This window comes from Drosophila virilis, chromosome 2 (genome assembly GCF_030788295.1).
Source record: "Drosophila virilis strain 15010-1051.87 chromosome 2, Dvir_AGI_RSII-ME, whole genome shotgun sequence".
Lineage (NCBI taxonomy): Eukaryota > Metazoa > Arthropoda > Insecta > Diptera > Drosophilidae > Drosophila > Drosophila virilis.
In genome coordinates this window covers 13209724-13234264 of record NC_091544.1, presented here as the reverse complement: position 1 = coordinate 13234264, position 24541 = coordinate 13209724, and the positions used below count along the sequence as shown (strand labels likewise).

Sequence of the window (24541 nt, the reverse complement as noted above, 5' to 3'; positions counted from 1 at the left end):
AAATCGAAAAATCGCTCAATACTGTATACAATTATTCAACACTGATTCCAAGCAGTAGAATGATCAGCATGAGGTGTGTTTAGTTATTAATATTTTTCTAGCACTTGCTGAGGTTGCTGCACTTTTGTACGATTATCCTAAAAACGTGTTGATCGATTTTTATACTTTTTTAAAGATTGGTTACTTGAAACGATAGGTCTGAATCGTGTTTATGAAGTTTTCGGGGTCATTATCTCTGAAATAAGCTATCTCAAGAAACCCTTGGCTTACCCGTATCACAAAAACTAATAAATGTAGACAGTAAATAAATTCATTTATTGCAACTCTGCAATTTAATTTTCTAGGTTTTGTGCTTGAAAACATAAATAAATGAATTATAAAGTGACCGATTCCTATTCCGATACCAAGTACCTAAACTCGATGCTATGTCACGCCGCTAACTTGACGTACATTTAATTTGGCGCCCATTTAAGCACATGAGTATTTCGTGTACCGATAACTGAAAATGGGCGCTCGCATCGAATATCGATACCAAACTCAGCAACAATAATAACAAGCTTGTTGTTTTCTTTATATGTCTAGTTAACATGTCTTCAAGACCGCGACGTCTGGCAGCTAAACAATCGGTTATTATTGACATATCCGACTCGGAAGATGATACCGCTGGAGCGGAAGAGAATGATGAATACAGGCCAACAGAGACACGACGTCGTTTTATAGATCGTGCTGCAGCATTAGTAGCATCTGGCTCGTAAGCCCCTCCATATTTAAACAACATTTGATAAACAATTTACATTAACTATTTATCTTAACATAAGGGATACAAGAAAACGTAAAAAGGAGCCCCAGAACAGTGTCTGCAAAGACGACGCTCCAGCAAAGAAAAAGCGCGCGAAAAAGGACAAAGAGAATGCAATCCCTAATCAAGGCAGCGATGTGAACGATGCAGCCGTAGAACAGCCATTATCAATAGCATCAGAGCCAGATGGAGGCGCACATAGCCTAATTCCAGTAACTCCTAGTACCTCTACGGGTCGCAGCTCTTTCTGGGAGCGACGCAAAGTCTGGAACATACATGAACTCTTAGCCGAGACAGAACACATCCAACCCACAGCGGCACGGAACATTGTTCAGCTCTTCGAGAATGAGAATACCATTCCATTTATATGCCGGTATATTTAAAATATAGGTTTTCTTGATTAATATATATATCATGGTATTTATGTGTCCATCGTTAGCTATCGACGGGATTTGGTGGATCACATAACACCAGACCGATTGCGTGACATACGAAACACTTACACGGAGATTGTGGATCTGCGCAAGAAGGCAGAGAACATCGTCAATCAGCTGGAGCGCGAGAATGTGCTCAATACGGAAATACGTGAGGAACTGTTGTGCGCTAAGACCACTGAAGAACTTGAATTCTTGTATGCACCTTATAAACCGGCTAGCAAGGGCACTTTGGCAGAGCGTGCCAAGGCTTTGGGACTGCAACAATATGCTGATGCCTTACTGTATGGAACAGCGCCAAAAGTGCAGTTGTTCTCGGTTGTTGACCCGACCAGCAAGGACTTGGCCACAGAGGAGCAGGTAATGGTGGGCATATGCAACATTATGATACACAACATAAGCAAGAACACAAGGATACTGGAGGAACTACGACGGCTGTAAGAGCATAACAAGAGCTGGACATATCCACACACCCCCTAAAATGTTATTTTTTTAATTGCCAGACAAAACGTACAGCGTATTGTGCTCACGTGTAGCAAAGCTAAAACGACGACAGTCTCAAAGGCGGCGGCTGGCCGTAAACCTGCTTCTAGTGGCGTTGCGGACAAGAAGCTGGACAGCTCGAAATTCGAGAACTATTTTAATTTTCAATGCGATATAAAGACAATTAAGCCACATCAAACCCTGGCCATTAATCGAGGCGAAAAGCACAAATTTCTGTCCGTAAAAGTGCAGACTAGCAATTATTTAAAGAATGATCTCATGCGTTTTATATCGCAAGAGTACATGTCCGAAGGTCTTCAGTATCCTTTGCGTAAGGAGGTATTCACTCGCGCACTGGAAGAGTGCTACACAAAGAAATGTAAGCCAGTACAGAACAACATGAAGCAACAATTGTAATAAGAAAAACTCTTGCTAGTACAACCGCTGCTCTGCCGTCAGGTGCGGGCCGAACTTAAGGAAAGAGCTACCCGGGCAGCCATTGAGGTTTTTGGAAAAAATTTAAAGCAACTGTTGCTGATGTCGCCGTTGAAAGGTGAACGAATATTGGGCATTGATCCCGGCTATATTAATGGCTGTAAACTGGCGCTTATATCGGAGACAGCCGATGTGCTGGAAACAGGAGTCATTTATCCGCATGGACGACATGCCAATCGAACGGAAGCCGAGCAAAAGCTGGTACAGCTTCTTAGCAAATACAAGTAATTCGCTTACTTTGTATAATTTGTGATTTATTACTAATTGTCTTTTGATATATTACAGTTGTGGCGTTATTGCCCTAGGAAACGGCACTGCCTGCCGAGAAACAGAGATGTGGCTGACATCTCTCTTCCAGGCAGGCATTTTGGACAGTCGCAGCATTCGCTATAGTATTGTAAATGAGAATGGCGCCTCCATTTACTCGTGCAGCGATGTGGCCAGCAAAGAGTTTCCCAAGATGGATATGAATGAAATTAGCGCAGGTTTGTAGTGCACAAAATGACAACCATGTGAAAGACAAAATCATAATCTAAAATCTTTTTAGTGTCCATTGCACGTCGCCTGAATGATCCGCTAAGCGAGTACGTGAAGATTGAGCCACGTCACTTGGGCGTTGGCATGTATCAGCACGATGTGAACGAGAAAACGCTAACAGAAACACTCAACGATGTTGTCTCCGAGTGTGTGAGCTATGTGGGCGTGGATCTAAACACGGCCAGCCTCAGTGTGCTAAAGTAGGTATCATAGATCCCAACAATCTATATCTATCTATATGTACAATTATATGCAGACACATTGCTGGTCTCTCTGAGAAGAAAGCCGAGAAGATCATTGAATATCGCAACAAGAAGGGTCCGTTTCAGTCGCGCAAGGATCTGCTCGCTGTGCGCAGCATAGGAGAGAAGACGTTTGTTCAATGCGCAGGTTTCGTTCGCATCGAACCGCTTAGTGTAGGCGGAAAGATAACTAATCCGCTCGACTGCACCTGGGTGCATCCGGAAAGCTACAAATTGGCGGAAGCGTAAGTTACACAAAATATATTTCATTTTGCCAAAAAGGAAAATGCGTAAATTCGGCACATTTACAAATTTTTCAAACTAACTTAAATTCTCATTTAACTTGTCTAACTCGGCCTGCTGCATTGAGGTGTCACTGTGCTTCTCCATATGTCCACTATCGCTAGAATCCAGTTGAGCCTTAGTTTCTGAGTGATGCTGCACCAGTTTAATATCTTTATTGCGACGATCGCATCCCTGACACCAGCAGGGCAAATACGGCTCAAGTGGATTTTTGTTTCGGCAACGCTTGCAGGTGCAGTGTTCGGTACCAGCGCGTTTAAAGCTCTCGAAGTCGCGCTCATCGCGCAACAGGGCCAAATAGTCCTCGATGGAGTGCTCCTGGGCGGCATCGATTAGCTGTGCCCAGGTCTTGTACTTGCGCACCACCTCAAAATAGTAATCGTAGAGATCTTGTATAGTTTGCAACACCGTTTCCAGATTTATTAGATACGGACTGTCCAGCGTGCGGTCCAGCTTGTCCAAACGGTTACGCAGCTCAGGCATGGCGTCACGTATGACCAAAACAGCTGCAGCCAGCTCGGCGCTGCAGAATGCAAAGATAAGCGAAGGGAATTTTGAATGTACAAGAAAGTTTACTTGGATTGCTTGATGGCATTATGGGCCTTTTGAAATTCGCAGAGCGCGCGCGTGTCTGCCATCTGGCTTAGGTACTCTGGATAGATCTTTATGCCACAAGCAGATCCAATCAGCAGGCGACGGCGTATGGATTGATAGCGCATTTGTTTGGCCATCTCTATTTGCAGCGTCTTGGCCTCTGCCAGCTGACCCTCTAGATTCGCAAATAGTTTCTCAATGAGCAGTATCTGCTGATGCACACACTGCTCCAGGCGAAAATCGCAACGTGTGTAAATAGTCTGACAGTGATCAAAACTGGGCATAAGGAAATTGGGTGGAATGGTGGCACCGCGACATGGCGGCGGCAATGGACGACGCTTGTAACGTTCAGGCGGATAATCCCAGCAGGGGCCGTAACGTGCATCCGCTGTCATGGCCATTGGAGACTTCCAACACGGCATATTAGTCTTCGGTATCCCATAATTGGGATTTTTGCCACAAGCAATAAAACGAATCTTGGGCACCTTCTGTGCCGGCGGATAACTCCAACGCTCTGCGTATAGCTTCTTGAGCTCACTGATCTTCATTTTGGGCGACATATTTTATCAAAACAATTGAGAATATTCCTCTATGCAACATGTACGAAACTGAAAACTAAAATAATTTCGTTGGTCTTACAGCATTATACAGGAATGTGAGTTAAAACTCTCGGATATTGGCAAGGCTAGCTTTATGAAGCGCATCAAGGAGTTCAGCAAGTCGCAGCACAATCTCGAACAGCTTGCCGAGCAGCACAAGCTGCACATGGAACGCGTAAGTACGGCTGCACCTATACCATTTATGATCGTCCACTAATTCCTCTCACTGTTTCCAGTTAAAGTTTGTGCTTTTTGCCCTTCAGCGCAAGCTGCTGCAGGATTACCGCGTCGATCTGGACAAACGGCCATTGTTCAAGCAGGGTCTAACACGCCTGGATGAGCTCAGCATTGGTGATGTGGTCACAGGTGAATTATTTAATGCAAAATCAAATATAAAACTTACAAATAATAACTGCTGCTCAAACTCTTCACTAGGCGCAGTCACCAACGTAACGCACTTTGGCGCTTTCGTGGACATTGGCGTGGAACGCGATGGCCTCATACACAAAAACCACATGAATAATTGTGATCTTAGCATTGGGGATCGCATAATTGCTTCCGTGCTAAAGGTGGACATGCAGCGACGGCAGTTGGGCTTGCGTCTGGAAAACATGCTGCAAGAGACGGACACATCCTTTACGTTGAAAACCGAGTAAAACCGAAACACATTTGGCGCATAGTTTTTGTTTTAAGTTTTTAATGAATTTCATTTTAGGTGAATGGTTGTTACCTTAACCATACATTCTTGTTTGTCTAAATAATATGTATGTCTATATAATTAGCACTTAATTGTCTCATCGAGCGGCTTTGTTTAACGAAAATTGTTTTTTTTTTTTTAAATTTCTAGAAATTTGAGTTTACAAATGAGGTTTGTTTCTGCGCAGCGATTAAATAAAATATATATACATATTCTTCATAAGCAGCATAAGTTTTGGGTATTCTTTTTTTTTTTGCAAATATTTTGTTTCATATTTCAATTTATTGCCGTTTCAATAGAATTGTTAAAAATAATTATAAACAATTGTTATACAGTTTACATTTACATAATTACACAATATAATATATATTAAAAAATACACATACGTATGTAGTCAAAGTTATTGTATTTCGTTTTATTTGTAATTCTTATGTGTGATTCATTCTCGATTCTTTTAATTTCATATTCTAACTACGTGGACTTGTCGCGTAATCAACCAATTGTTGTCATATAAATAATTATATTTATATATGTATTTGCAACCGTACAAAATATTGGAGAAACATACTTATCGCAAAAGGCCAATCGAGCAAATTATATATATATATTTATGTAACCTTTGCGACATAATTCGCTGTTGTTGTTATTGATGTTATTGCATATAGAAAAAGTGTTTCAATAATTTATTTTTATCATTTATAATGATAGCATAGGTAATGTTGTAAGTTTCTTTTGTTTTTTTTTTTTTAAATAATAAGTATTCTTGATGTGAATAAGCAGGGATACAGAACAAATTGCCGTTCAGCAGAGTCCATTGCCAAATAATAGAACAAAGGTAATTTTAGGAGCGTAAGCGGCTTCTTTAAGACTTCAATTAACAATTTAGGTGAAAACTAGGGGTTAGGACTTGACTGGCAGGGTTAAGCTCTCAGCAAAAGTGCCTGCAATCATAATGCGATATATAGTTAATATGCTATATATTAGATTCTAAGACCGACGTGGGTTAAATTTCATATTTAAAAACCAAATAATTGGGCTGTAAATCTTTTTTTTTTTCGATCTTTTTAGTACTCTGTTGAACGAACGTTTTGTGTACAGGATCCAAAGACCCTTAACAACTTGCGATTACAAATAGTCATCATCATCATCATCATCATTATGTTTTATGTAGCTTAATAAATGTACATAAATTCTGTTATTATTGGCAGACTGTTTTGGGCGCCGCACGGCACAGCCGCAAAGCGCGAGTGTTTTTTCTTTTTAGTTAGTCTCTAATCCCCCCTCCCCCGATCCCTTGCTCATCGTCATCGAGTGATCATCTAGTCCCCCTCCATGTGAGTGATGCATTGGTGTGCGAGTTGTGTGTGTGGTGTTTTGTGTTGTGGCAATTGGAGTATTTTATCATAGACATGGGCTGCATTAAACAGAGAAATAAGCACAAATTAAAGATTTATGAATAAGTTATCTATTTGATTTTTATGGTTGCGGCACTTACCAATTGCCAAAGTGTTTTTTTGTGTATAGTTAAAATGATGAAAATCAATAGCGAAACGAAAATGCGTAATTATTTCTTTTTCTTCTCTTTTCTGCAAGTGAAAATCAAATTTGCTATTAATACAAATTATATACAAGTAAAAAAAAAAACGTATATATGCATTGTTGAAATATAAATAATAAAAAGAATATAATCAGATAATATATAATAATATAAATATATATATGTATATATACAGCCAAGCTATACAAACTGGACAGTTTACAATAACGTTAAAACATTGAAATTTTGCATTTGACTTGCTCACATTTGGGGCGAGCCATTTGTAAGGACTGATTCTCTATAGATTGCTTGTTCTTGCAGTTTGTTGCTGGAGTTGTTTTTTTATTGTTGTTCTTGTTGTTGTTGTCGTTGTTGTTGGCTCCAATGTGCAATTGTTGCTTGTGATTGCTGTTGTGGGGGGATTTGTTGTTGTTTTTGTGTCTTCGCTAATCGAAAAATGTGACAAAAAATTGCATTCTTATATTTAGCTTTTGAAATAGGAGAGCAATTGCCGCCAGGGCGCCAGACAACAGCAGGTGCCATCGAACCATCTGTAAAAATTTAAGAATTCTTCTTTTTGGTTTTTGCCATTTTGCTTGCTTGATATGAAAAATAACGCAACAGAACAGGGTATATGCTGAAAACAAGCAGCATTTGCATATGAGTTGTCCACATGGTTAGCATGACTCTTATATATTCAATAAATCAGTTGTTCTTTATGTAATATGTATATGAGTGTGTGTGAAATATGTTTGTCTAACAGCTAGGCCAAAATTACATTGTTTTTTAAACAGCAACATTAGGGTGTGTGGGTGTGTGAGTGTGTGTGTGTGTTTGTGTGTGTGTGCGCGCGCATACGACTCAAAGAGCTCTATTTATATTAATTGAATTGTCATACTACAACTAGTTACATTAAAATGTATTCGCTTTATAAACGACTTTACCGATTTAGATGTATATTTAGAATGCGTTTAGGCAAGGTATAAACAGTAAACTTTGCTACATTTGAACCACATTAGTGTTTTTTTTTTTGTGTTATTTTTTCATCTAAAATTTTTGTCGAACGCCAAAAACTGTTGTTTGCTACGAGTGCTACAAAATCTTATTTCTGTTACAGTTTTTCTTGTTATACTAGGCGAAACTTTTCTTTCTTAAACTCTTAATAAATGTTCTATTCACGAGTTTTCACAGTAAATTGTGTGGCTTTAAAAAAAAAAACAGACTTTAATACAAAAGCAAACAAATTGTCATATTAACTAATTAGATAAGGCTTCTTACAGTTTTAAATGCCTACGCGCATCAATTTAGACTGAATTAATTATTTTTTAGGTTTTTGTTTTGTTCTAATTTATGATTAAAGCTTTCTGCATGGTCTGACAATTATAATATCGATAGGGTCATACGCCTTGGACACAGGAATAGGGCAAAGCGTAACAACAAAACTTTTAAAACACAGGACGGTTTGTATTTACATAAATGTTTGTTGAGTTAGTTAGACGACTAGCCGACAAACACAACAATTAACAAAGCAACACAAGCGGAGGAGTGTAACAACACAGAAAACAAGTAAAATTAACAACACACAAAATAAACAAGAATATAACTTATTAGAAAGGGCATTAAACCACACAAGCTGAGAAAACTCCCATTACGCGTCAGCCAATGTCCTGCTGGGCATTGCCGCTAGAGGAGGAGTTCCTGCCGCGCTGTTGTTGACTATACCTGCTAGTGGTTGACGGCTGTGGCTGCTGCTGCTGCTGCTGTTGTTGAGTATTAATACTTTGCGGCGTTGTGGGCATGCTGCCTGTGCCCACAGGGAATGTGTCCGCGTCCTCCTCAAGTGTTGGCGGGGCTGCCTGCTGACATTGCAGCTCCATTGGCTGCTGATCGGTGAGCAGTTTGGCGGTTAAAATGTTTACATAAGCCTCGTAGCGACGGAGCTGATAAATAAATACATTAGTTAATAGTTAGGGCCAAACTGTTGCCCGTCAGGACCTACCTCATATTGCAAGTACGCCTCCTTCTCCTTGTGATTCTGCAGCGGCAAACCTTTGCTGGGCACGGGCGTCTTTTGATGCTCCTTCAGTTCATGCTTTAGTTGAGTAACTTGTAACTCATGCGATTCAAGCTGCTCCTTCTGGATATTTTAAAGGAAACGAATAACTAAATAAATTTATAAAATATAATAGCGTTGCACCCACCATCAACAGTTTAGTTTGTGCACTGGGCAACAGCGGACGCTGGAAACGCTTTTGACTACCCACACCGCCTTCTAGAGGCGGCGCCGAAAACGCTGCGCACACATAGTTGATGGTCTCTACCCAGGAGTGCAGCTCCTTGGAGTCGCTGGTCTGAAACAGATACTCGGCCTGATCGGCTGTTTGCAGCCGGAACACATGTTGCTTCTTAGTGTAGTCGTTGGCCATGGTGGCCAGTGCGTGATGTATGCGTATTGCATTATGCAAATTGTCGGACATCTGGAAAGGAAAACAGACGAAGGGGTTAAGTTGACATGAAACTTAATACACCCACTGTCTAACTCACTTGACTTTTGCGAAAGCCGTGCTCGTCCTTGTGCAGATATAAAACAAGATCGCGCAGCGTTATAAAAAACATTTTCCAAGAGCGTTTTCCAAACGGTGCTATAAAAGAAATTTGCTATTGCTATTGATATTTTTTAGATTGGTATTTAATTGGAAACGCACTCTTCTTGAAACTAGTATCGTAGCAGCACTTGCGCATCACATAGCCCTTTTTGTACTCCACCGCCGTGGCCGATTCAGGTGCGTCCAGGAAAGGATTCTGACTAACGCCAGTCAGTGCGGTACTGTTGTTGGCGCGCTGCTGTTGCTGCTGCTCCCCGGTCTCTTCATCGCTAAAAGCAGGGCAGAACTTTAATTAGGAGAGGTGGCTAAATAACTAATTCATTTGCTTACAGAGCCCATTCCAGTGGCTTGGTTTTGATGGCCTGATACAAATACTTGAGCACATCCTTCGGAAAGTTTTCGCCATCGTTGAGATCGGCCAAATTGTCAACGAATTCGGCACAGCTCATCTTGCGATTCATGTTTTGACCATGCAGATCTGTGTTGAGCAGCATAATGGCGCATGTTAGAGTGTGCACAGCATCCTGTGAGTTAAATGTGCCGGGATTGCAGTCCAGGAAACGTTTCGAGAAATGTACCAGCACGCGTTCGCGCTCCTGTGTCTCGCCAGATAGCGAGAATTGCTGCAAAAATTCACGCAGCGCCAGATCCAAGGATTTCTTTTCAAAATTAAAATGCTTCAAATACTCATCAGCTACAGCGCGGCTAAAGTCGTTGCTGCAAACAGAACACGACATTGCGTTAGGCCCCAGAAATGAATATCAAAATAGTAACTAACTTTTTGCTTAGATGCCGCGACACATCGCTCTTCTTGAAACCATCGAGAGAGTACAGTCTTTTGGCCAGGCGTATGGCCGAGGGCATGTCCACGGCTTTGGGCGAGTAGTGATACGAGTGCAATGACTCAACATCGCTGCCATCATCCGAAACGGGCGGCGATCCATCACGCGCCCCAATCGCTGTAAGCGGCTCCTCTGTTAGTGTGTTGCCATCCTCTTCAGATCGTGTTGCGCTGCTGGTGTTGCTATTATCCATGCCGCGCACCTGAATGACCAGCTTGTGCTCGGACGGATCTCGTTCACGTTCCCGCTGCTGTTGCTGGGCGCGCAACTGTTGCTTCAGCTGCTGCTGTTGTTGGCGCTGCTGGGCTGCCGCATCCGACACGAGTATGGTGGAGTCAGAGTCGCTGGGATCGCTAAGTACCATGCCGCCTAAAATATCGCGAGAACTCAATAAGTTATCGTCGTCTTGATAGTCGGGACTAGAGATATTTGATATGGCCTCTGAGACGCTCTGATCGTTGCCAAAACCACCACCACCATTAGCACCATTAGCACCACCACCATTTGGGCAGCCCAACAGACCCGGCACAAAAACAGATGGCTGTTCCCTTTGCTGCTGTTGCTGTAGCTGATTTTGCTGAAGCTGCTGCTGTGCGCTTTTCGAGCCTGACGAGGACATAACGGACGAGGACACCGACGTGGGCGAGGCCGGACTGCCGGCTGCCGAATGCTGTGGCGACGAGCTAATGGAGCTTGAATGTGAATTTGAATGCGATTGCTGACCGTAGTATTGCTGCTGCTGTTGCTGTTGCTGCTGTTGCTGCTGTTGTTGTTGCTGCTGCTGCAACTGCTGCAACTGATGCGGCTGCAGTGGCGCATTGTAAGTCCAAACGATGCGATCACGATTCGATGCCTGCATTGAGAGAACATTAATTAGAATGAGGTCAATTGGTATGATTCTTAAAACTATAAATGTATATATTTTTTGCATATGTATATATATTATATGGTCGATTTGTTTAATTTCCATATGCCGTTGCCCAATCTGAGAGGACCCTCAATAATTGCCAAGTGTAGCCGTTTGTGTGTATGTGTAAGAGTATCTGTGTGTCGGTAAGCGTTAGTTTTGTCTACATACAAACGTTTGGCACAGGTGCAGGCAACAAAGCATAAAAAATTTGCAAATGATAAACGCAGTAAGTCACATTAATTCAGAGCATGCCATGCTTAACAAATGGCAACCTTTTTGCGTAAAATATAGTTTAATTTGTTGCTGCAGCCGCCGCTTGTTGTAGCTGTTGTTGTTGTTGTTGTTGCTGTTGCCGTTGCTGGTGACAATTCGTTGTTCTCATTGTTATTGTTATTGTTGTTGCACGGCTCACTTTCGTTGTTGTTCAGCGCCGATGAGTTGTTCTTAATCGTTGATGCAGTTGTCGTTGATGTTGTTGTTGACTGGAAAGCGCGTTTTTTGTTTTTTTTTTTTTGTTTTTTTTTTTTTTTTGTCAAGAATTTGAGCATTGATTGAAAAAGTTTAGGTAAAATACGAATCAACAGAGAAAACGAAAGGAAGGAAAGAAAGAAGAAACACAAGTAAGAGTAAGATAAACAAGATAGAAGTTGTTAATTGTTGTAGAGTGGGAAAGTAAATCGTAACGAGTAACGAGTAACGAGTAAATAGTAAAGAGTAACAAGTAACGAGAGTAAGTAAAGTGACTACACAGTAATAGAGAACATTTTGTCTAATGGATTACTGTGTATGCAAAATACAGCGGATGGTATATACTAAATATGTATATTATGATGGAGTTGAACAGTACTACGTGGTTAGATCAAGTAATCCTAAGTATATTAAGGAAACCAACCATAGCTAGTTATACACAACAGTCATTACACTACAAAAAGAGTATATACTACAGGCAATGTGACACTGTGCGTGTTCTGGGGCTGGAAGTTTTCAGCTATCTCTGTTTATATGTTGTATTTTCGGCTATATTTAGGCCTGCATATAAGGCCTCTCTATAGCTATGTACAATTATTAGCTTGGGCTAACTCAAGGTCCCTTGATCCAACGCTTACCTGGGAATCTTCTGAATCGTGACGCGTATCCAGCAGCGTGTTCAATGAGCTATTCACATCCTCATCAATATCAATGGGTATCACAGCCGCAATGCCCTCGCGCTGTACCTGCTGCAGATGATCCTCAGACTTGCTGGTGCGAAAGCCTGCAGCGTCACACTTGCGCACCACGTGACCATTGTGGCGACGCACCACAACGGCCCCAACGCCAGCGGCCGCATTACTCGACTCGGCCGCCAGTGAGCTGGGCTCCGGGCTGGTGGGCACCGAGCTGGCCGTCTCCTTATCAATTAGAGGCGTCGACAGCGAAATTGGTGACGTTGGCACTGAGAAGGAGGTCTCATCCTGACCCAGGCCCAGAACCGCCTCGCTTTTAACCGTGCCAGATGAGTTGGATGTGGACGCCGAATAGCCAGCGGTCACACGTGCAGCACAATCAACGGCATCGCGATTTCGCTGTTGCTGTTGTTGCCGCATAACGCTACGCTGCTTAAGCATACGCATACGCTGCTTGGTTGAACCGGAACCGGAGCCTAATGAATTTGTAGAGTATTCCTCATCGCCGGCATCGTTGTCCTCCTCATCATAGTCATCATCATCGTCTTCATCAACCAAACACTGGCGATCGCTGTCGTCCTCGTCACCGCGACCCAAACCACTCTGGTACGTTTCGATGTTTGTGATGTCGTAATGTGTTTGATCTTCTTCGCGTTCATCCTGATCTGCCTCCAGCTCATCTTCGTTTTGGTAGTACTCATAGCGCTGTTGTTGTTGTTGTTGCTGCTGCTGCTGCTGCTGTCGATAGCGCTGTTGTTGTTGCTGTTGCTGTTGACGTTGCTGCTGGCGTTTATTGTCCCCATAGTCCGTAGTGGCATCCTCATCGCGCTCCAGCTCTTCGCACATTAACAAAGTGTCGTTGGTCAGCGAATCCCGACGATTGTAGCTGTTGTTGATGCTGTCGCGTTCCTGTTGCTGCTGCTGCTGCTGCTGCTGTTGTTGCTGCTGGCCACGGTGAAGCCTTGCCTCACGTTTATTGGAATCCGAACTAGCCGTATTAGTTGGCGAATCAACCGATGAAGAAGATGTCGGCGATGACTCGCCGGAGGCACGCGGTGCTAAGGCGCCATTGGCACGTGCATTCGCCAGATTGCGTTTCGGAAAATCCCGCAGACTGTCCACCTAAAAGCAAATTGAAAATGTTAATAGATGCGGATGAGGAAGGTTTTATATCGAGAACCATTTGCCGGGATAAATTCTGGTTTGCCCTTGGGCATTACCTTCTTGGCTTGAGCCGTTAGCAAATTGCTGGATTGGGGAGTTCTTGATAGATTCAATATTAAATCACCGGTCATCATATAAGCCTCAAAGCGTGGCGCCTTTGCCGGCTGCGGCGGTGCCGAATTCGGTTCCGGCTCTGGCTCGCGTTCCGTGTGGCGTTGCCGGGAAACGGCTGGGCTCCCGCTGTAACTGTTCGAGTGCTGTAGCGGCTGCAAGCCGTTGCCGTTAGCTGCTTTCGTTGGTATTTGGGAGGGGCGTGGTCGCTTATGCTGCGGCGACTGCACTTGTGGCACTGGCTTTTGGGCGGCGGCTTTGAGCGCCTGTGGAATGCGTGAAGGGCGAAATGTGGGCGAGGTAGCGCCGCTGACAGCTGCAGTGGGTGATGTGGCAATGTTACTGTTGCTAATGCTCGTCGTAATTGTGGTGGATTCCACCATTTGAATCTTGGTCGAGCTGGCGGAAGAGTTGCGGCTGTGCGTGTAAATTGAGGTTGTAGTGGACGCTGCCGCAATTGACGTTATCGCTGTTGTAGTTGGCGAATTCTGACGCAACGATGGCAAATGCGTGGGCGACTTATAACGCAACGCTGGCGAACCAGCATTTGTGGGCGTAGTTCCGCCCTTCTGATGCTGGCGCTGATGCTTGGGAGAGGCAGCGTTCGGGCTGCTGCTGTAATCGTAGATATTGACGGGAGATTCAATGTCCACGTAATGCGGACTCTGCGTATTGGCCAACTGTTCTTTAATGCGCGCCTTGAGCTTGGGATCTATCAAAAAAAGAAAAAGAAGTAAAACAAATGTTGGGCTATTTTTGTGCTTGACACTTGCCTCGTTTCAGTTCCAAGGTTACTAAGTTCTCCGATAGACGCAAACATTTAAGCACTGTCAATTGAATTAAAGATTAATAAATGGATAGCTATAGAGATAACACCCTCACTTACCTTCTTTTGTGGTGTGACGATGCACGTCGATGCCATTGACCTTCAATATAACGTCGCCCGCTTCGACCTGCAAATTAGATATATATATAAATATATTTACGCAAATTTGGCAACATTTGAGTAGTTTCCCGTTTAGAAGTGAGCCGAAATGGGACTCCAAAAGTATTATTGATTTTCCTTTCTATTTTTTTGTTTTGTTTTCTTTTTCTGATTGCTTGGAAGCGACAGAACACGCGGATATATCAGTCCAACTTGTCGGCGCTTGTAAGCTATTTTTAATTCTTATTTTGCTTCGCATCAACGTGTCAACAACAACAACAAGAACAAGCGAATCAGAATTGGCGCCTTATTCGCCTGTTCTGACGTCAAGAGATTGTTCACCAGGGTGGTACGCACTTCTTTAGTCAAGGCAAGGCACATAGTTTATTCCATAAATTTGATAAACATGCTGTTTAAAATATGAGCCACTTAATCCTTAAAATGAAAATCCGAGCGCATCGTTCCGAAAGGTAAATGCAAACAAGAAATTGCTTTTATTGCATAATTAATGGCGCGCAAGTGCCTTTATTTGTAGTCGATTTTATAATTTATGCATACGCGTCTAAGTTGCGACACTTTCGCTACTTTTGTCTGTCTTCTCAAAATGGCATTTGACTCGCAGCGATGCAAGTAAATAAACTTAAAAATTGCACTAATTTATGCGGTATATGCACGTTTCGTTCACAATAGTCGACAGATGAGCGCAGAGTTGCATGAAGCTCTTGCCTGCGTCTGGTCTGCACAGCAAAGAGAGCGCAGCCATTAAGCGCTGCGATGAAGAGAGCGAATGCAGCGCGCCTGCTATAAAAGGCAACGTCATTGAAATGCTGATAAAAAATTAAATTCAAGTTCCTTGGTTTGCGGGAAACAAACATGTGCATGTGTCTCTGTGTGTACATTTACGTAATTTGTTTGGAAAAAAGCGAAACTACAACAAAGAACAAGAGGTCTGAAATTTCAAGTCTATAGCTCGGGTCGGAGATGCTTCCTTCTGCCTGTTACATACATTTGGATTTTGCACAAATACAATATACCCATTTTTAATGGGTTCAGGGTATAAAGAGATAAATGAATGTGAAACATACATATCTAATGAAAAAATACGCTCTGTGCGTTCTAACACACACACACACACACACATTTGCATACCACTGATAATAGTGTGTGTGCGTTGCGTTTAAAATCTCATTGATGGTTTATGCTAATCTCATTGTTTGTAAATTTGTGTAATTAAACATTTATGTATACAGTAAAGCCGCCAATAACACTTGAAGCAATTGTTTGGAGCTTTTCGCTTTGTAACTTGGCAGCACACACACACACACACACATACACATATTGTTGCCGTTAGCCAACACAACACTTTCCTATAGATCGCTGGATCTATCGCTAAAATTGAGATATGCATGCATGCACATATGCTAGTATGTTTACGTATAATTTGTTTGCAAATTGATTTGATTTCACGACGCTCAACCTTCTTCATCTCAGTCACGTTTTTATCGATGATGTCTACTTCGTGTAATCGTGTAACGCTAAGCTAAATACCTAGTTTACCGTTGATTAGGCGTGTTCATTTGTCTTAAGAGAGTCGTGCTGCGCTCGCAAGAGAAAATACATATGTATGTATGTGTGTACATCACAAGTCAGCGGCTGGCATTGAGCAATTAAACTGTTCAATTGAACAGTTCTTCAATCGCAATCAATAAAACCTTAATAAATAAGTTGTTCATAATTGTTGGTATTTTTAGTATTTAAAGGCTATATAGCAAACGCGTTTAAATCAAATTTAATCGCCATAAACACTGATAACGTCTAGAGTTGAGGCGCCTTGAATCGATTAAATATTCACGCCAGGTTTTTGTTATCTACTCCCACATAAAAACTTAATGCACCAATTAGTGTCAAAAGCTTTGGCTTAATATTATAGATATATTAATATTTATTTCGGCTAATTTTTTTTTTATGGCAGTTGTCTTTTCTTGAACTCATATTCAATGACGCTTATTTGTTGATTGCAAATCAGTTTATTGTGCCAGCAATATCAATTAACAACAGCAACAACTGTACGCCCACCCAATCACAACCTGGCCCGGCTGGCGGCAGGCTGGCAGACAGGTATGCAGGTAAACAAGCCAATGATTTGATTGTATTTGTGTCAGCGCAATGCCATCCATGACGACGTTGGCGACATGGCGTTGACCTAGTCAAGTACGAAGCAGTGCGGCACGAGCATTGCCTTCACCGTTATGCGAAAGCATTGGGGCGGCTAACAGTGGCTGCAAATATAGTTGAACGGGCGTCGTGCTTAATGTCGTGACACGAACACATAAGACCCAAAACGTGCTCGTGTTTAACTCTTGGGGAAAAACTAACAAAATTAAAATAATTATTGATTATATTTGTATTAAACACGAAAGAAATTCACATTTCCTGATTAGTTTTTAAATAATATTTGTTTCCATGACCTGTTTTTATATTGACAGCAAAGTCTCATAATGTTAAAAGGTCTCTCGAAAAAGCTAAATGGCAACCCTTAGTGCATATTTGCACCTTTTTGTTAGAGGAAAACCCCGCCACGCGTTCATCTCTAACAGCACAAAAAATAAACACTTTCTTATGCGTCACTCAGTCAGTCGTTTGAAAAAGAGACATGAAATTTATAGAAAATCAATGTTGGGTTAAAAAACAAAAACAAGGCTTAACATAGGCGTCAAATCCACTTGCAAGTGCTGGCAATGCCACCTGCCCCTAAACAGCCATAGAGTGGCGCACTATCTACAAAAGGTAAGCAAACACAAAACAGGGCAACGCTGTGCTTAAGTGGGCTACGAGCTGGATAGCTGCGGTTCAGTCAATTTTAAACTGTTATTAGACTAATAGCTTTGCCACTTCGCATGAACGTACTTCTTTTTCGCTAGCTATTGTTTTGCGGTGTTGCCATGCAGCAGCAGCAGCAGCAGCGGCGTCTCCTTTCTCTTTCACTTGTGCTCATAGCGTGAACCATTGTGAATAGGGTGACCACTGCACAGTCACAGAGCTGTCTGTCATTTATCATCATGCTTGTCAAGCACAGCAGTCTATATCTGTCAGTTTGTCAGTCTGCAGTGACGTTTCATTTAAATACGCTGCATATACATATGTATATTATAATTTTTTTTTTTTATTTTGCTTGAGCGTATATCTGCCTAATTCGATAACAGCAGCACTGCGCGGTCGTTTATTCGCATTCATTCAAAATGTTTAACACTTGTATGTTTGTACATGTATTTGAACGACCTTGCCAGCAATACGAACTGTCCATTGTGTGCTCCCTACCGTTTAAAATGCCAGCAAATAAACACAAATTTCGTTTTATTAATACACTTTCCGTTCATAGGTGTGTAGTTGTGCAGCCGGCAAAAGAACGGAAGTCACAATAGGAGTTATAGCACCGCTTTCGTTGTGCTTAATTATGTCACTCAATTTGAGTGTCGGGTTTCCCCTACTTAGCATGTTGTTAATTTGGACGCGGTTGTATGTGTGCTGTTTCACACAAAGCTGTTTGCGAAGATTCGAATTGAGTTATTAACGCGTTGTGCGCTCCAGTGAGCTTAGTAAATACGCACATTTAAAGATCTAAAATACCATTACCGTAATTCGTTATTTAAATAAACCGTATCGCTTTGCTCCAGAACAAGTTTTTTGCGAAATTTCTAACTGTGCATTCTCATGTACATACATATATACATGGCACTTGAGTTGGCTTTCAGTTTTAACGACAATTTCACAGCTGCTTAACTTTTTGCCTATTTTAGTGTGAGACGCAGAAATAAAACTAAAAATAACAGCCGAGGCTGAGGAATTAGCACGATTCGTAACCCCTTCCTCCAACGGCCGCGCAATGTGACCTGTATTTGCATTTGTGCAAGGCATAAACTACAGCACGAGCAAACCACCCAGAAAATGTTTTTAAACAAAGCAAGAAGAAGAGAGGAAAAAATAAAAACAAGTTTATTTTTGGTGCCCGTTTTGCTATTGATTTGCGTTCGCATACAAATTCGCGACTGCACTGCACATTGTACATGCCCAAATAGCTAACCAGGGCACTAGAGGTGGGGGAATAATCCAGTCGACTACGCCAATCAGGTAGGTAGCCGGCCGGCTCGTCGGCCACTTTGCGTCTAATTGAGCATTCTTACAGCGGCAAGCAGAGGGAGCGCGAACAAAGAAACCAAGAGACAACAATAACATAGATACACACACACACACACACACATGCACGTGAAAAGAACTCAAGACGGATGACAACTACAAGTGCTGCCACTCAATTTGCAGACAAGTGGCAACACCGTCAGACAAAGTGCAGCCATTTATACATACATACATACATACATTAAGTGCATTATAAACATACATGCATACACATATATATATATGTAGTTACATAGTGTTTGGTAGCGTCTTTTGCGCCGCTTGAACGCACACAAACAAACACATTTTTAATGAAATGCTCAGATTTAGCGCAAAGTTTACTGCACACTGCGCTTTCTTCGGCTGCTTTTTGCTAGTCGAGTGCCTGTGCCTTATGCACTCATTGTTCTAACTTATTATTTCGTAAATGCTTGTTGTTATTGTTGTTGCGCTGTTCGCTGTGCCGTGGCGTGCAACGAACCGCAGCGTGCGCTCAACGCCGCCAACAACCTCTCCATAGGCCGCCCCCCAACTCAGCTTACCTCACACTTTAGTCTACTTCACCCGTTGAGCTGCCATTAAAAACTAACATAATAAACGCGCGCAATTTTTTTTTTTCTTTTACTTTTGTAATTCAATTAAAGCGAATTTACTTTAGTGTGTGCACTTTTGACTTCCAGCCCAACCAAAGAAAACTGAGAAACGACAAACTCTCTTGTTCATACGCGGACCGTTGACATTTATCGAAATGGCAAAAAGTCGCGTGCACGTTGCTTTTGTCGTATCGTGTCGTGACCCACCCACAAACTCGCGTGCTACGCACGTTGAACCCACAAACGACAGTTTGTTCAAATTTGTTGTTTCTGAGACTGAAACTGAGCTTCACTTTATATTTAATGACAATTTTCTATAAGTGTGAAGATATGTACATATGTATGTATGTATGTACGGGACGCTCGTTCGCAATGCTGACCAATCCGTGCTTAAATGTGTGTGCGAGTGTGTGTGTGTGTGTGTGTGTTTGTTTGTAAAAGTTGCACTTAGATAAAAAAAAAATCAATATAGCCTTGTGCTTTTCTTTTGTTCCTTTTGTTTGCCCGCCTGTCTGCGGCAATTAATTTCTTTTCAGACATCACAATAACAAAAGTCGTTAGTCACTTCCAGTTAAAGTCTAATTAAGCTTAGCGTTAGAATTTTGCAAGACCGAGGGACAGACGCATACATACATACACACATACATATGTACAAAAGATGACAGACAATCGTGAAAAGGGGCTGGGCAAGGAAGTGGGTGGGGAAGAATGTGGCCACAAAAATATGCAACCATGCGCGTTCAGCGGGAAATGTGAATGATTAAAGCTGTTAATGCGTCTTTTGGACCAGTTTGGAATAAGCACACACACACACACACACACACACACACACACACACACACAAACGTACGCACATACACAGCAATGTGCATACATATGTAATTGAAATGTGAACTCTGTTCTCGTTCTGAAACTGGTCTCTTTTAAAGCCACAGTCGGCTTGTAGGTAGAAATTAAAAAGCAATTTAGAAGAGCACAAACAAATTCACCAAAATGTAGAAGAACCCAGAATTTGATTAATGACGGACTCTGTATGCATGTTTGTCTTTACGTATAAGCCTGTGTATGTGTGTGTGTACATAATGTTGGTATTATAATGAAACTAATATACATACATTAATGCACATGCAGGTGCGAGTATTTATAGAAAACGAAATCACTTAAATGGAAACAACATTTGATATGGCAAACAGATTACCAGTTCTTCAGTTTTCTATATTTAATGCAATTAATACAAATTTGCCGTTCGTTGTCGTATCAAATTGTATCCAAACAAAAGCAAGCAAACACATAGAAAGTGCCTCAAGGGTTCCAACTTACAATAATAACAATCAGCTGAATAGAATGCAATAGACAACAACTTACAGTTACTTTTAGAATTAATGTACAGCAATTGGTACATTTTCATGCAATTTGTAATGGGACTAATATGTCTTATCATTAGAATTATGCAACAAAACTCAGAAAATATTTTAATTTGTACATACATATTTGCAAGTACAATTATTTAATACTTGCACATTATCTCGCTTAAAGACCAAGTAAGGGAAACGCAATGTTTTTTACAACATGTGGCAACCCTCTCAATCACAGTGTTCACAAACTCATGCATACATACATATGTTAATATTTACACATTTTAATATGGTGGTCCCAAGTCCTGTTATTTAAAAAGCTCCCTACATAGTCTCGTATATTTTGCATTGCGAATGCAAATAGAAATCGTTTTAATTTAACATTAAACTATCGCTTTAATCACGATCCAGCAGATAGCTCATATTTATACATGGACTTTACACAAGCGCATGCTTACATATTTACATGTACAGCGCAGAGTGTGTGAATTGTGCGAGATTCACAGCCCATTGAAAAAATATTGTGCACCCAGAACAACTGAAACAGGCACAGCAAAAGGCAACAAACGTAAAGACGTCGAACGAGATAGACGACAAAAATAAAAACAACAACAACAATAGCATCCCCTTTTGAAAGCAACAACAAGTTGTAAGCGAAAGCGATAATAACAAATTGAAAAAGTGCGTGCCGCTGCGTGTGTGTGTGTGTGTGTGCGTATATGCATGGGTATGAGTAAATGTGAGTGTGATTACAACGCCGGCAACGAAGTCGGCGAGTTGGTTGCTCTGTTAGCGTCGACGTCGACGTCGACGTTGTCAACAGACTGCAGGCCACGTTGCGGCTGCTCATGTTGTTGTTGCTGTCATTGTCACTGTTGCTGCGACTACGTATGCATATATTTTTCTCTTTTTAATCATTTGTCAAATTACTTAATATTTTAATTTAAAATTCCAAACACGTTTTTTGCACCCGACTCTTTGTGTCTGTGTTCCTTAACTCTTTTACACATTTCTCCTGTTGTTTGAGTCGTGCGAATAAATTTATTTTTAATAACCAAAAAGAAGCGCTCGAAAAGTCAAAAGCAATAACAATAATCGTGTACAAACATTATGTTGCCTGTTTGTCTCATTGTTTTCGGTTTTTATTTTCTTTTTACATTTGCTAAGTCTGATAACTATACACTTGCGTGTATGTGTGTGTGTGTGTGTGTGTGTGTGTCTGTTGGTGTCATGTGTGTGTGTGTGAGTGCGACTTATTTTTATAATTTTGTCTTCGCTTTGCTTTTTATAGCTGCGCTTTCTGCTTGTTGTTGTGATTGTTCGATTACTTTGCATTTCATTTGAAAACCAAACTGTTTCAACGAACTTTGTGCATTTGAAGTTGCGTTTAAAATGTGCGACACGTTCGGTACCGTCTAATGCAACTCCCGGTACGTGGACATATCCCCAACGAAGCATTTCCGATTTGTGTTTGGGATTTTCAACACATATCTTTAATAATGACCTCTTGAGGGAATTAAAATGTTTATATTCTGTTCGTAAGTTTCTAAGATAAGGAAGTCATTACACTTATGGGCAAATGTGCGTATGATATTAAAACTTCCAGAACTTAGAATGGATTGTATCAATGCATTAGACGAGTGTCTTTCTTATTTTAGTGAATATAAACATCGATTATCAAAGCCCTTTGTAACTTTTCTGTAGTATTTAGTTTAAATATAGCGTATTTTTATATATATCCACGATTTAATAAACTATATTACGTTGACTAATGCATTGTTGACCTTCGACTCATGGAGATCATAAAAAACGAATATCCTGTGAGACAAACCCTTTATAAAAAACTGAAAGTGATTGATGCGCAAAGCAAAATTGTTAAGAATCCAATTTGAAGAGTAATTAAAGCTAAGAATAACTCATTTGATAAGAAAAGGTTGTGCTGCACAGCCCCAAGATAAAAGATACTTCAAAGATATCGTCTAACAGAATTAATTTTTCATTTTCAACAACAAAACTGTTGATTAATCTCTTATCTATTAATAGCTCGCTTATCATAAGGAGAGAATTCTCTCACGACTAGCAAATACTAACTAATTTTTAATATATTATGCAATAGCATTTTGAGGTACATCTTTTGCGTCACGATTCTACAATGCAAATGATTTATTGGCTTTCAGATTTATTAAAATGGAAATGGAAACTTAAATAAATATATAGAAAAATGAATTGCCAATTCTCGCATTTTATTTTTTACTGGCTGTGCACACACCCAGACAAACATTCATGTGTTTATATTTTTTATTAAATTGAAATCGAAATGAGCAAATGGGCAATTCATGGGAATTTCAATAACAAAAGTAAATAGAAGTGAAACCCAAACGAAAATTGATACATAGCGGTAGTTCTGTGTATGTGTGAGTGTGTGTGTTTGTGTGGTTTATACTGTGGAGCTGTCACTGCGCCCGGCTAGTCAGTGCCAGCGCCCCCAATAAAATGGCAAGTGACACGATGACATCACAGTGGGCGTTATTGAAGATGGGCAACGCCGATGACTGCGTCGAGGTCGCGGTTCGCGTTCCGCGACTTCTGGCAACATTTTGCCTGCAAAATTGAGTGCTTTTCACACACACACACACAAACACACACACACACAAACACACACACACACACTCAGAAAATCATCAAACGTAAAAAATGCGCTTATCAACAGCGGCAAATGCGACGAAAAGAGGGTGTTGCTGGGCATATTCACTACTTGAGTCCCTTATGCTACCTCGGTGGTTGATGAAGTCATAGGGCAGTCTCAAATGGGAATACGGCAACGCCAAGTAGGATAAGAGAGTTTGCGGTAAAAGGCGATAGAGTGCAGTCTTGGCATGGTTAAGCAGCGGAAAGAGTGTGTACATATGCGAGGATTACTTACCGCACCACAATCGGCGGCCGGCGAATTCTCAACAATGTCGTAGATGACATGCGGCGGTCCAGTTGTGCCGAGCAGCGAAAACCCGAAACCGGAATGCTGCTCACTGCGACTGCGGCGCAGCACCACTTTCAATTCCTCGGTCATTGCGCGACGCTGACGTTGTCGCCCACTGCTGCTGCTGCTGCCGCTCCCTGTGCGGGTGTGAGTGTGTGTTTCTGCTGTTTTCGTAGTCGTTGTTGTTGTTGCTGCTGCTGCTGCAATTTGCTGAACACCTGGAACTGCTGACCGCTGCTTACTGCGGTATTTCTTTTTTGACTTGTATTTAATTTGCCAATGTGTTTGGCGCTCTCGTCATTTGCACTTTGTTTTAATATTTGTAGCGTTCTACTCTCTCGTAATGCTTGACTGAAGTTTTGGGCTTGGCTGTCGCTGCCGCCACTTCACAACTTCTTTGCGCACTCATTTACAATTGCTTTTATTTCACTTACACGCAGGCAAAAACGCACACATAAACACGCACGCAAGCACAGACACAAACACACACACACACACAAACACACACACAAGTACAACTTAAAAATTGGCTGCTAGTTTGTTGATCATATTTAACAATTCAATTGCTGCCCAGGCTTTAGCGCAGCTTTCTTTTAACGCAATTTTTCAGCTGCCGCATCTGCAAACACAAAAACTTGTTAAAGATTTTCGGTGTTTTTTTTTTTAGAGATTTTTTCTCTCTCTACTTTCAACACTTCGCCGCAGTCGCTGCTGCTTTGCTGCCACTTCTGCGGCATGTAGTTTAATTTGTCATTGCGGCGCGCGTTTGTACATTATGTTGTGCTATTAACATAAGGGCTAACTTACTTTGCATTAATTTAATTAATTAATTTTCGAAAAAAAAACTGATGCGGATGCGCGACTCGCGAACCGAACACCACGGACGCCTTTCTGTTGTTGTTTCAGTCTATCGATATTTAATAGCCGCATTCGTTTATATTCACCTAGGTATGAGAGTGCATATCGAATGGTGTATCCATTCGATTTTTTATACATGGGAGC

At 41.4% G+C, this 24541-nt stretch overlaps 3 protein-coding genes across 15 annotated transcripts; 1 reads left to right on the top strand and 2 right to left on the bottom strand.

Moving 5' to 3' along the window:
• Positions 1-525: 525 nt before the first annotated feature.
• On the top strand, positions 526-5586 carry LOC6629531 (S1 RNA-binding domain-containing protein 1). 3 transcript variants are annotated; one of them, XM_070207272.1, is made up of 13 exons: positions 527-751; positions 819-1172; positions 1239-1670; positions 1737-2095; positions 2153-2435; positions 2497-2696; positions 2759-2948; positions 3005-3235; positions 4529-4661; positions 4723-4852; positions 4922-5138; positions 5202-5250; positions 5334-5586. In XM_070207272.1, the coding sequence occupies exons 1-12, from the start codon at positions 588-590 to the stop codon at positions 5203-5205; spliced, it is 2697 nt and encodes an 898-aa protein (XP_070063373.1). In that variant the 5' UTR covers positions 527-587; the 3' UTR covers positions 5206-5250; positions 5334-5586. The 3 variants fall into 3 exon arrangements, with proteins under 3 accessions (XP_032293050.1, XP_070063373.1, XP_002053965.1); XM_002053929.4 differs by having other exon boundaries at positions 5202-5586; XM_032437159.2 differs by lacking the exons at positions 5202-5250; positions 5334-5586 and having other exon boundaries at positions 526-751; positions 4529-4665; positions 4922-5061.
• On the bottom strand, positions 3237-4529 carry LOC6629532 (uncharacterized). Its single transcript, XM_002053930.4, has 2 exons — positions 3870-4529; positions 3237-3816 (listed from the first exon to the last, which is right to left on the bottom strand). The coding sequence occupies exons 1-2, from the start codon at positions 4445-4447 to the stop codon at positions 3312-3314; spliced, it is 1083 nt and encodes a 360-aa protein (XP_002053966.2). The 5' UTR covers positions 4448-4529; the 3' UTR covers positions 3237-3311.
• Positions 5425-24469, bottom strand: Efa6 (Exchange factor for Arf 6). 11 transcript variants are annotated; one of them, XM_070207267.1, is made up of 17 exons: positions 24347-24468; positions 23486-24158; positions 14403-14469; positions 14290-14343; positions 13462-14228; positions 12185-13363; positions 11351-11560; positions 10691-11021; positions 10105-10537; positions 9657-10043; positions 9426-9595; positions 9265-9362; positions 8922-9197; positions 8720-8857; positions 8443-8660; positions 6679-6769; positions 5425-6597 (listed from the first exon to the last, which is right to left on the bottom strand). In XM_070207267.1, the coding sequence occupies exons 2-16, from the start codon at positions 23627-23629 to the stop codon at positions 6748-6750; spliced, it is 4494 nt and encodes a 1497-aa protein (XP_070063368.1). In that variant the 5' UTR covers positions 23630-24158; positions 24347-24468; the 3' UTR covers positions 5425-6597; positions 6679-6747. The 11 variants fall into 11 exon arrangements, with proteins under 11 accessions (XP_070063368.1, XP_032293025.1, XP_015027046.1 ...); XM_032437134.2 differs by having other exon boundaries at positions 10105-11021; XM_015171560.3 differs by lacking the exon at positions 11351-11560 and having other exon boundaries at positions 24347-24467.
• Between the last annotated feature and the right edge of the window lie 72 nt (positions 24470-24541).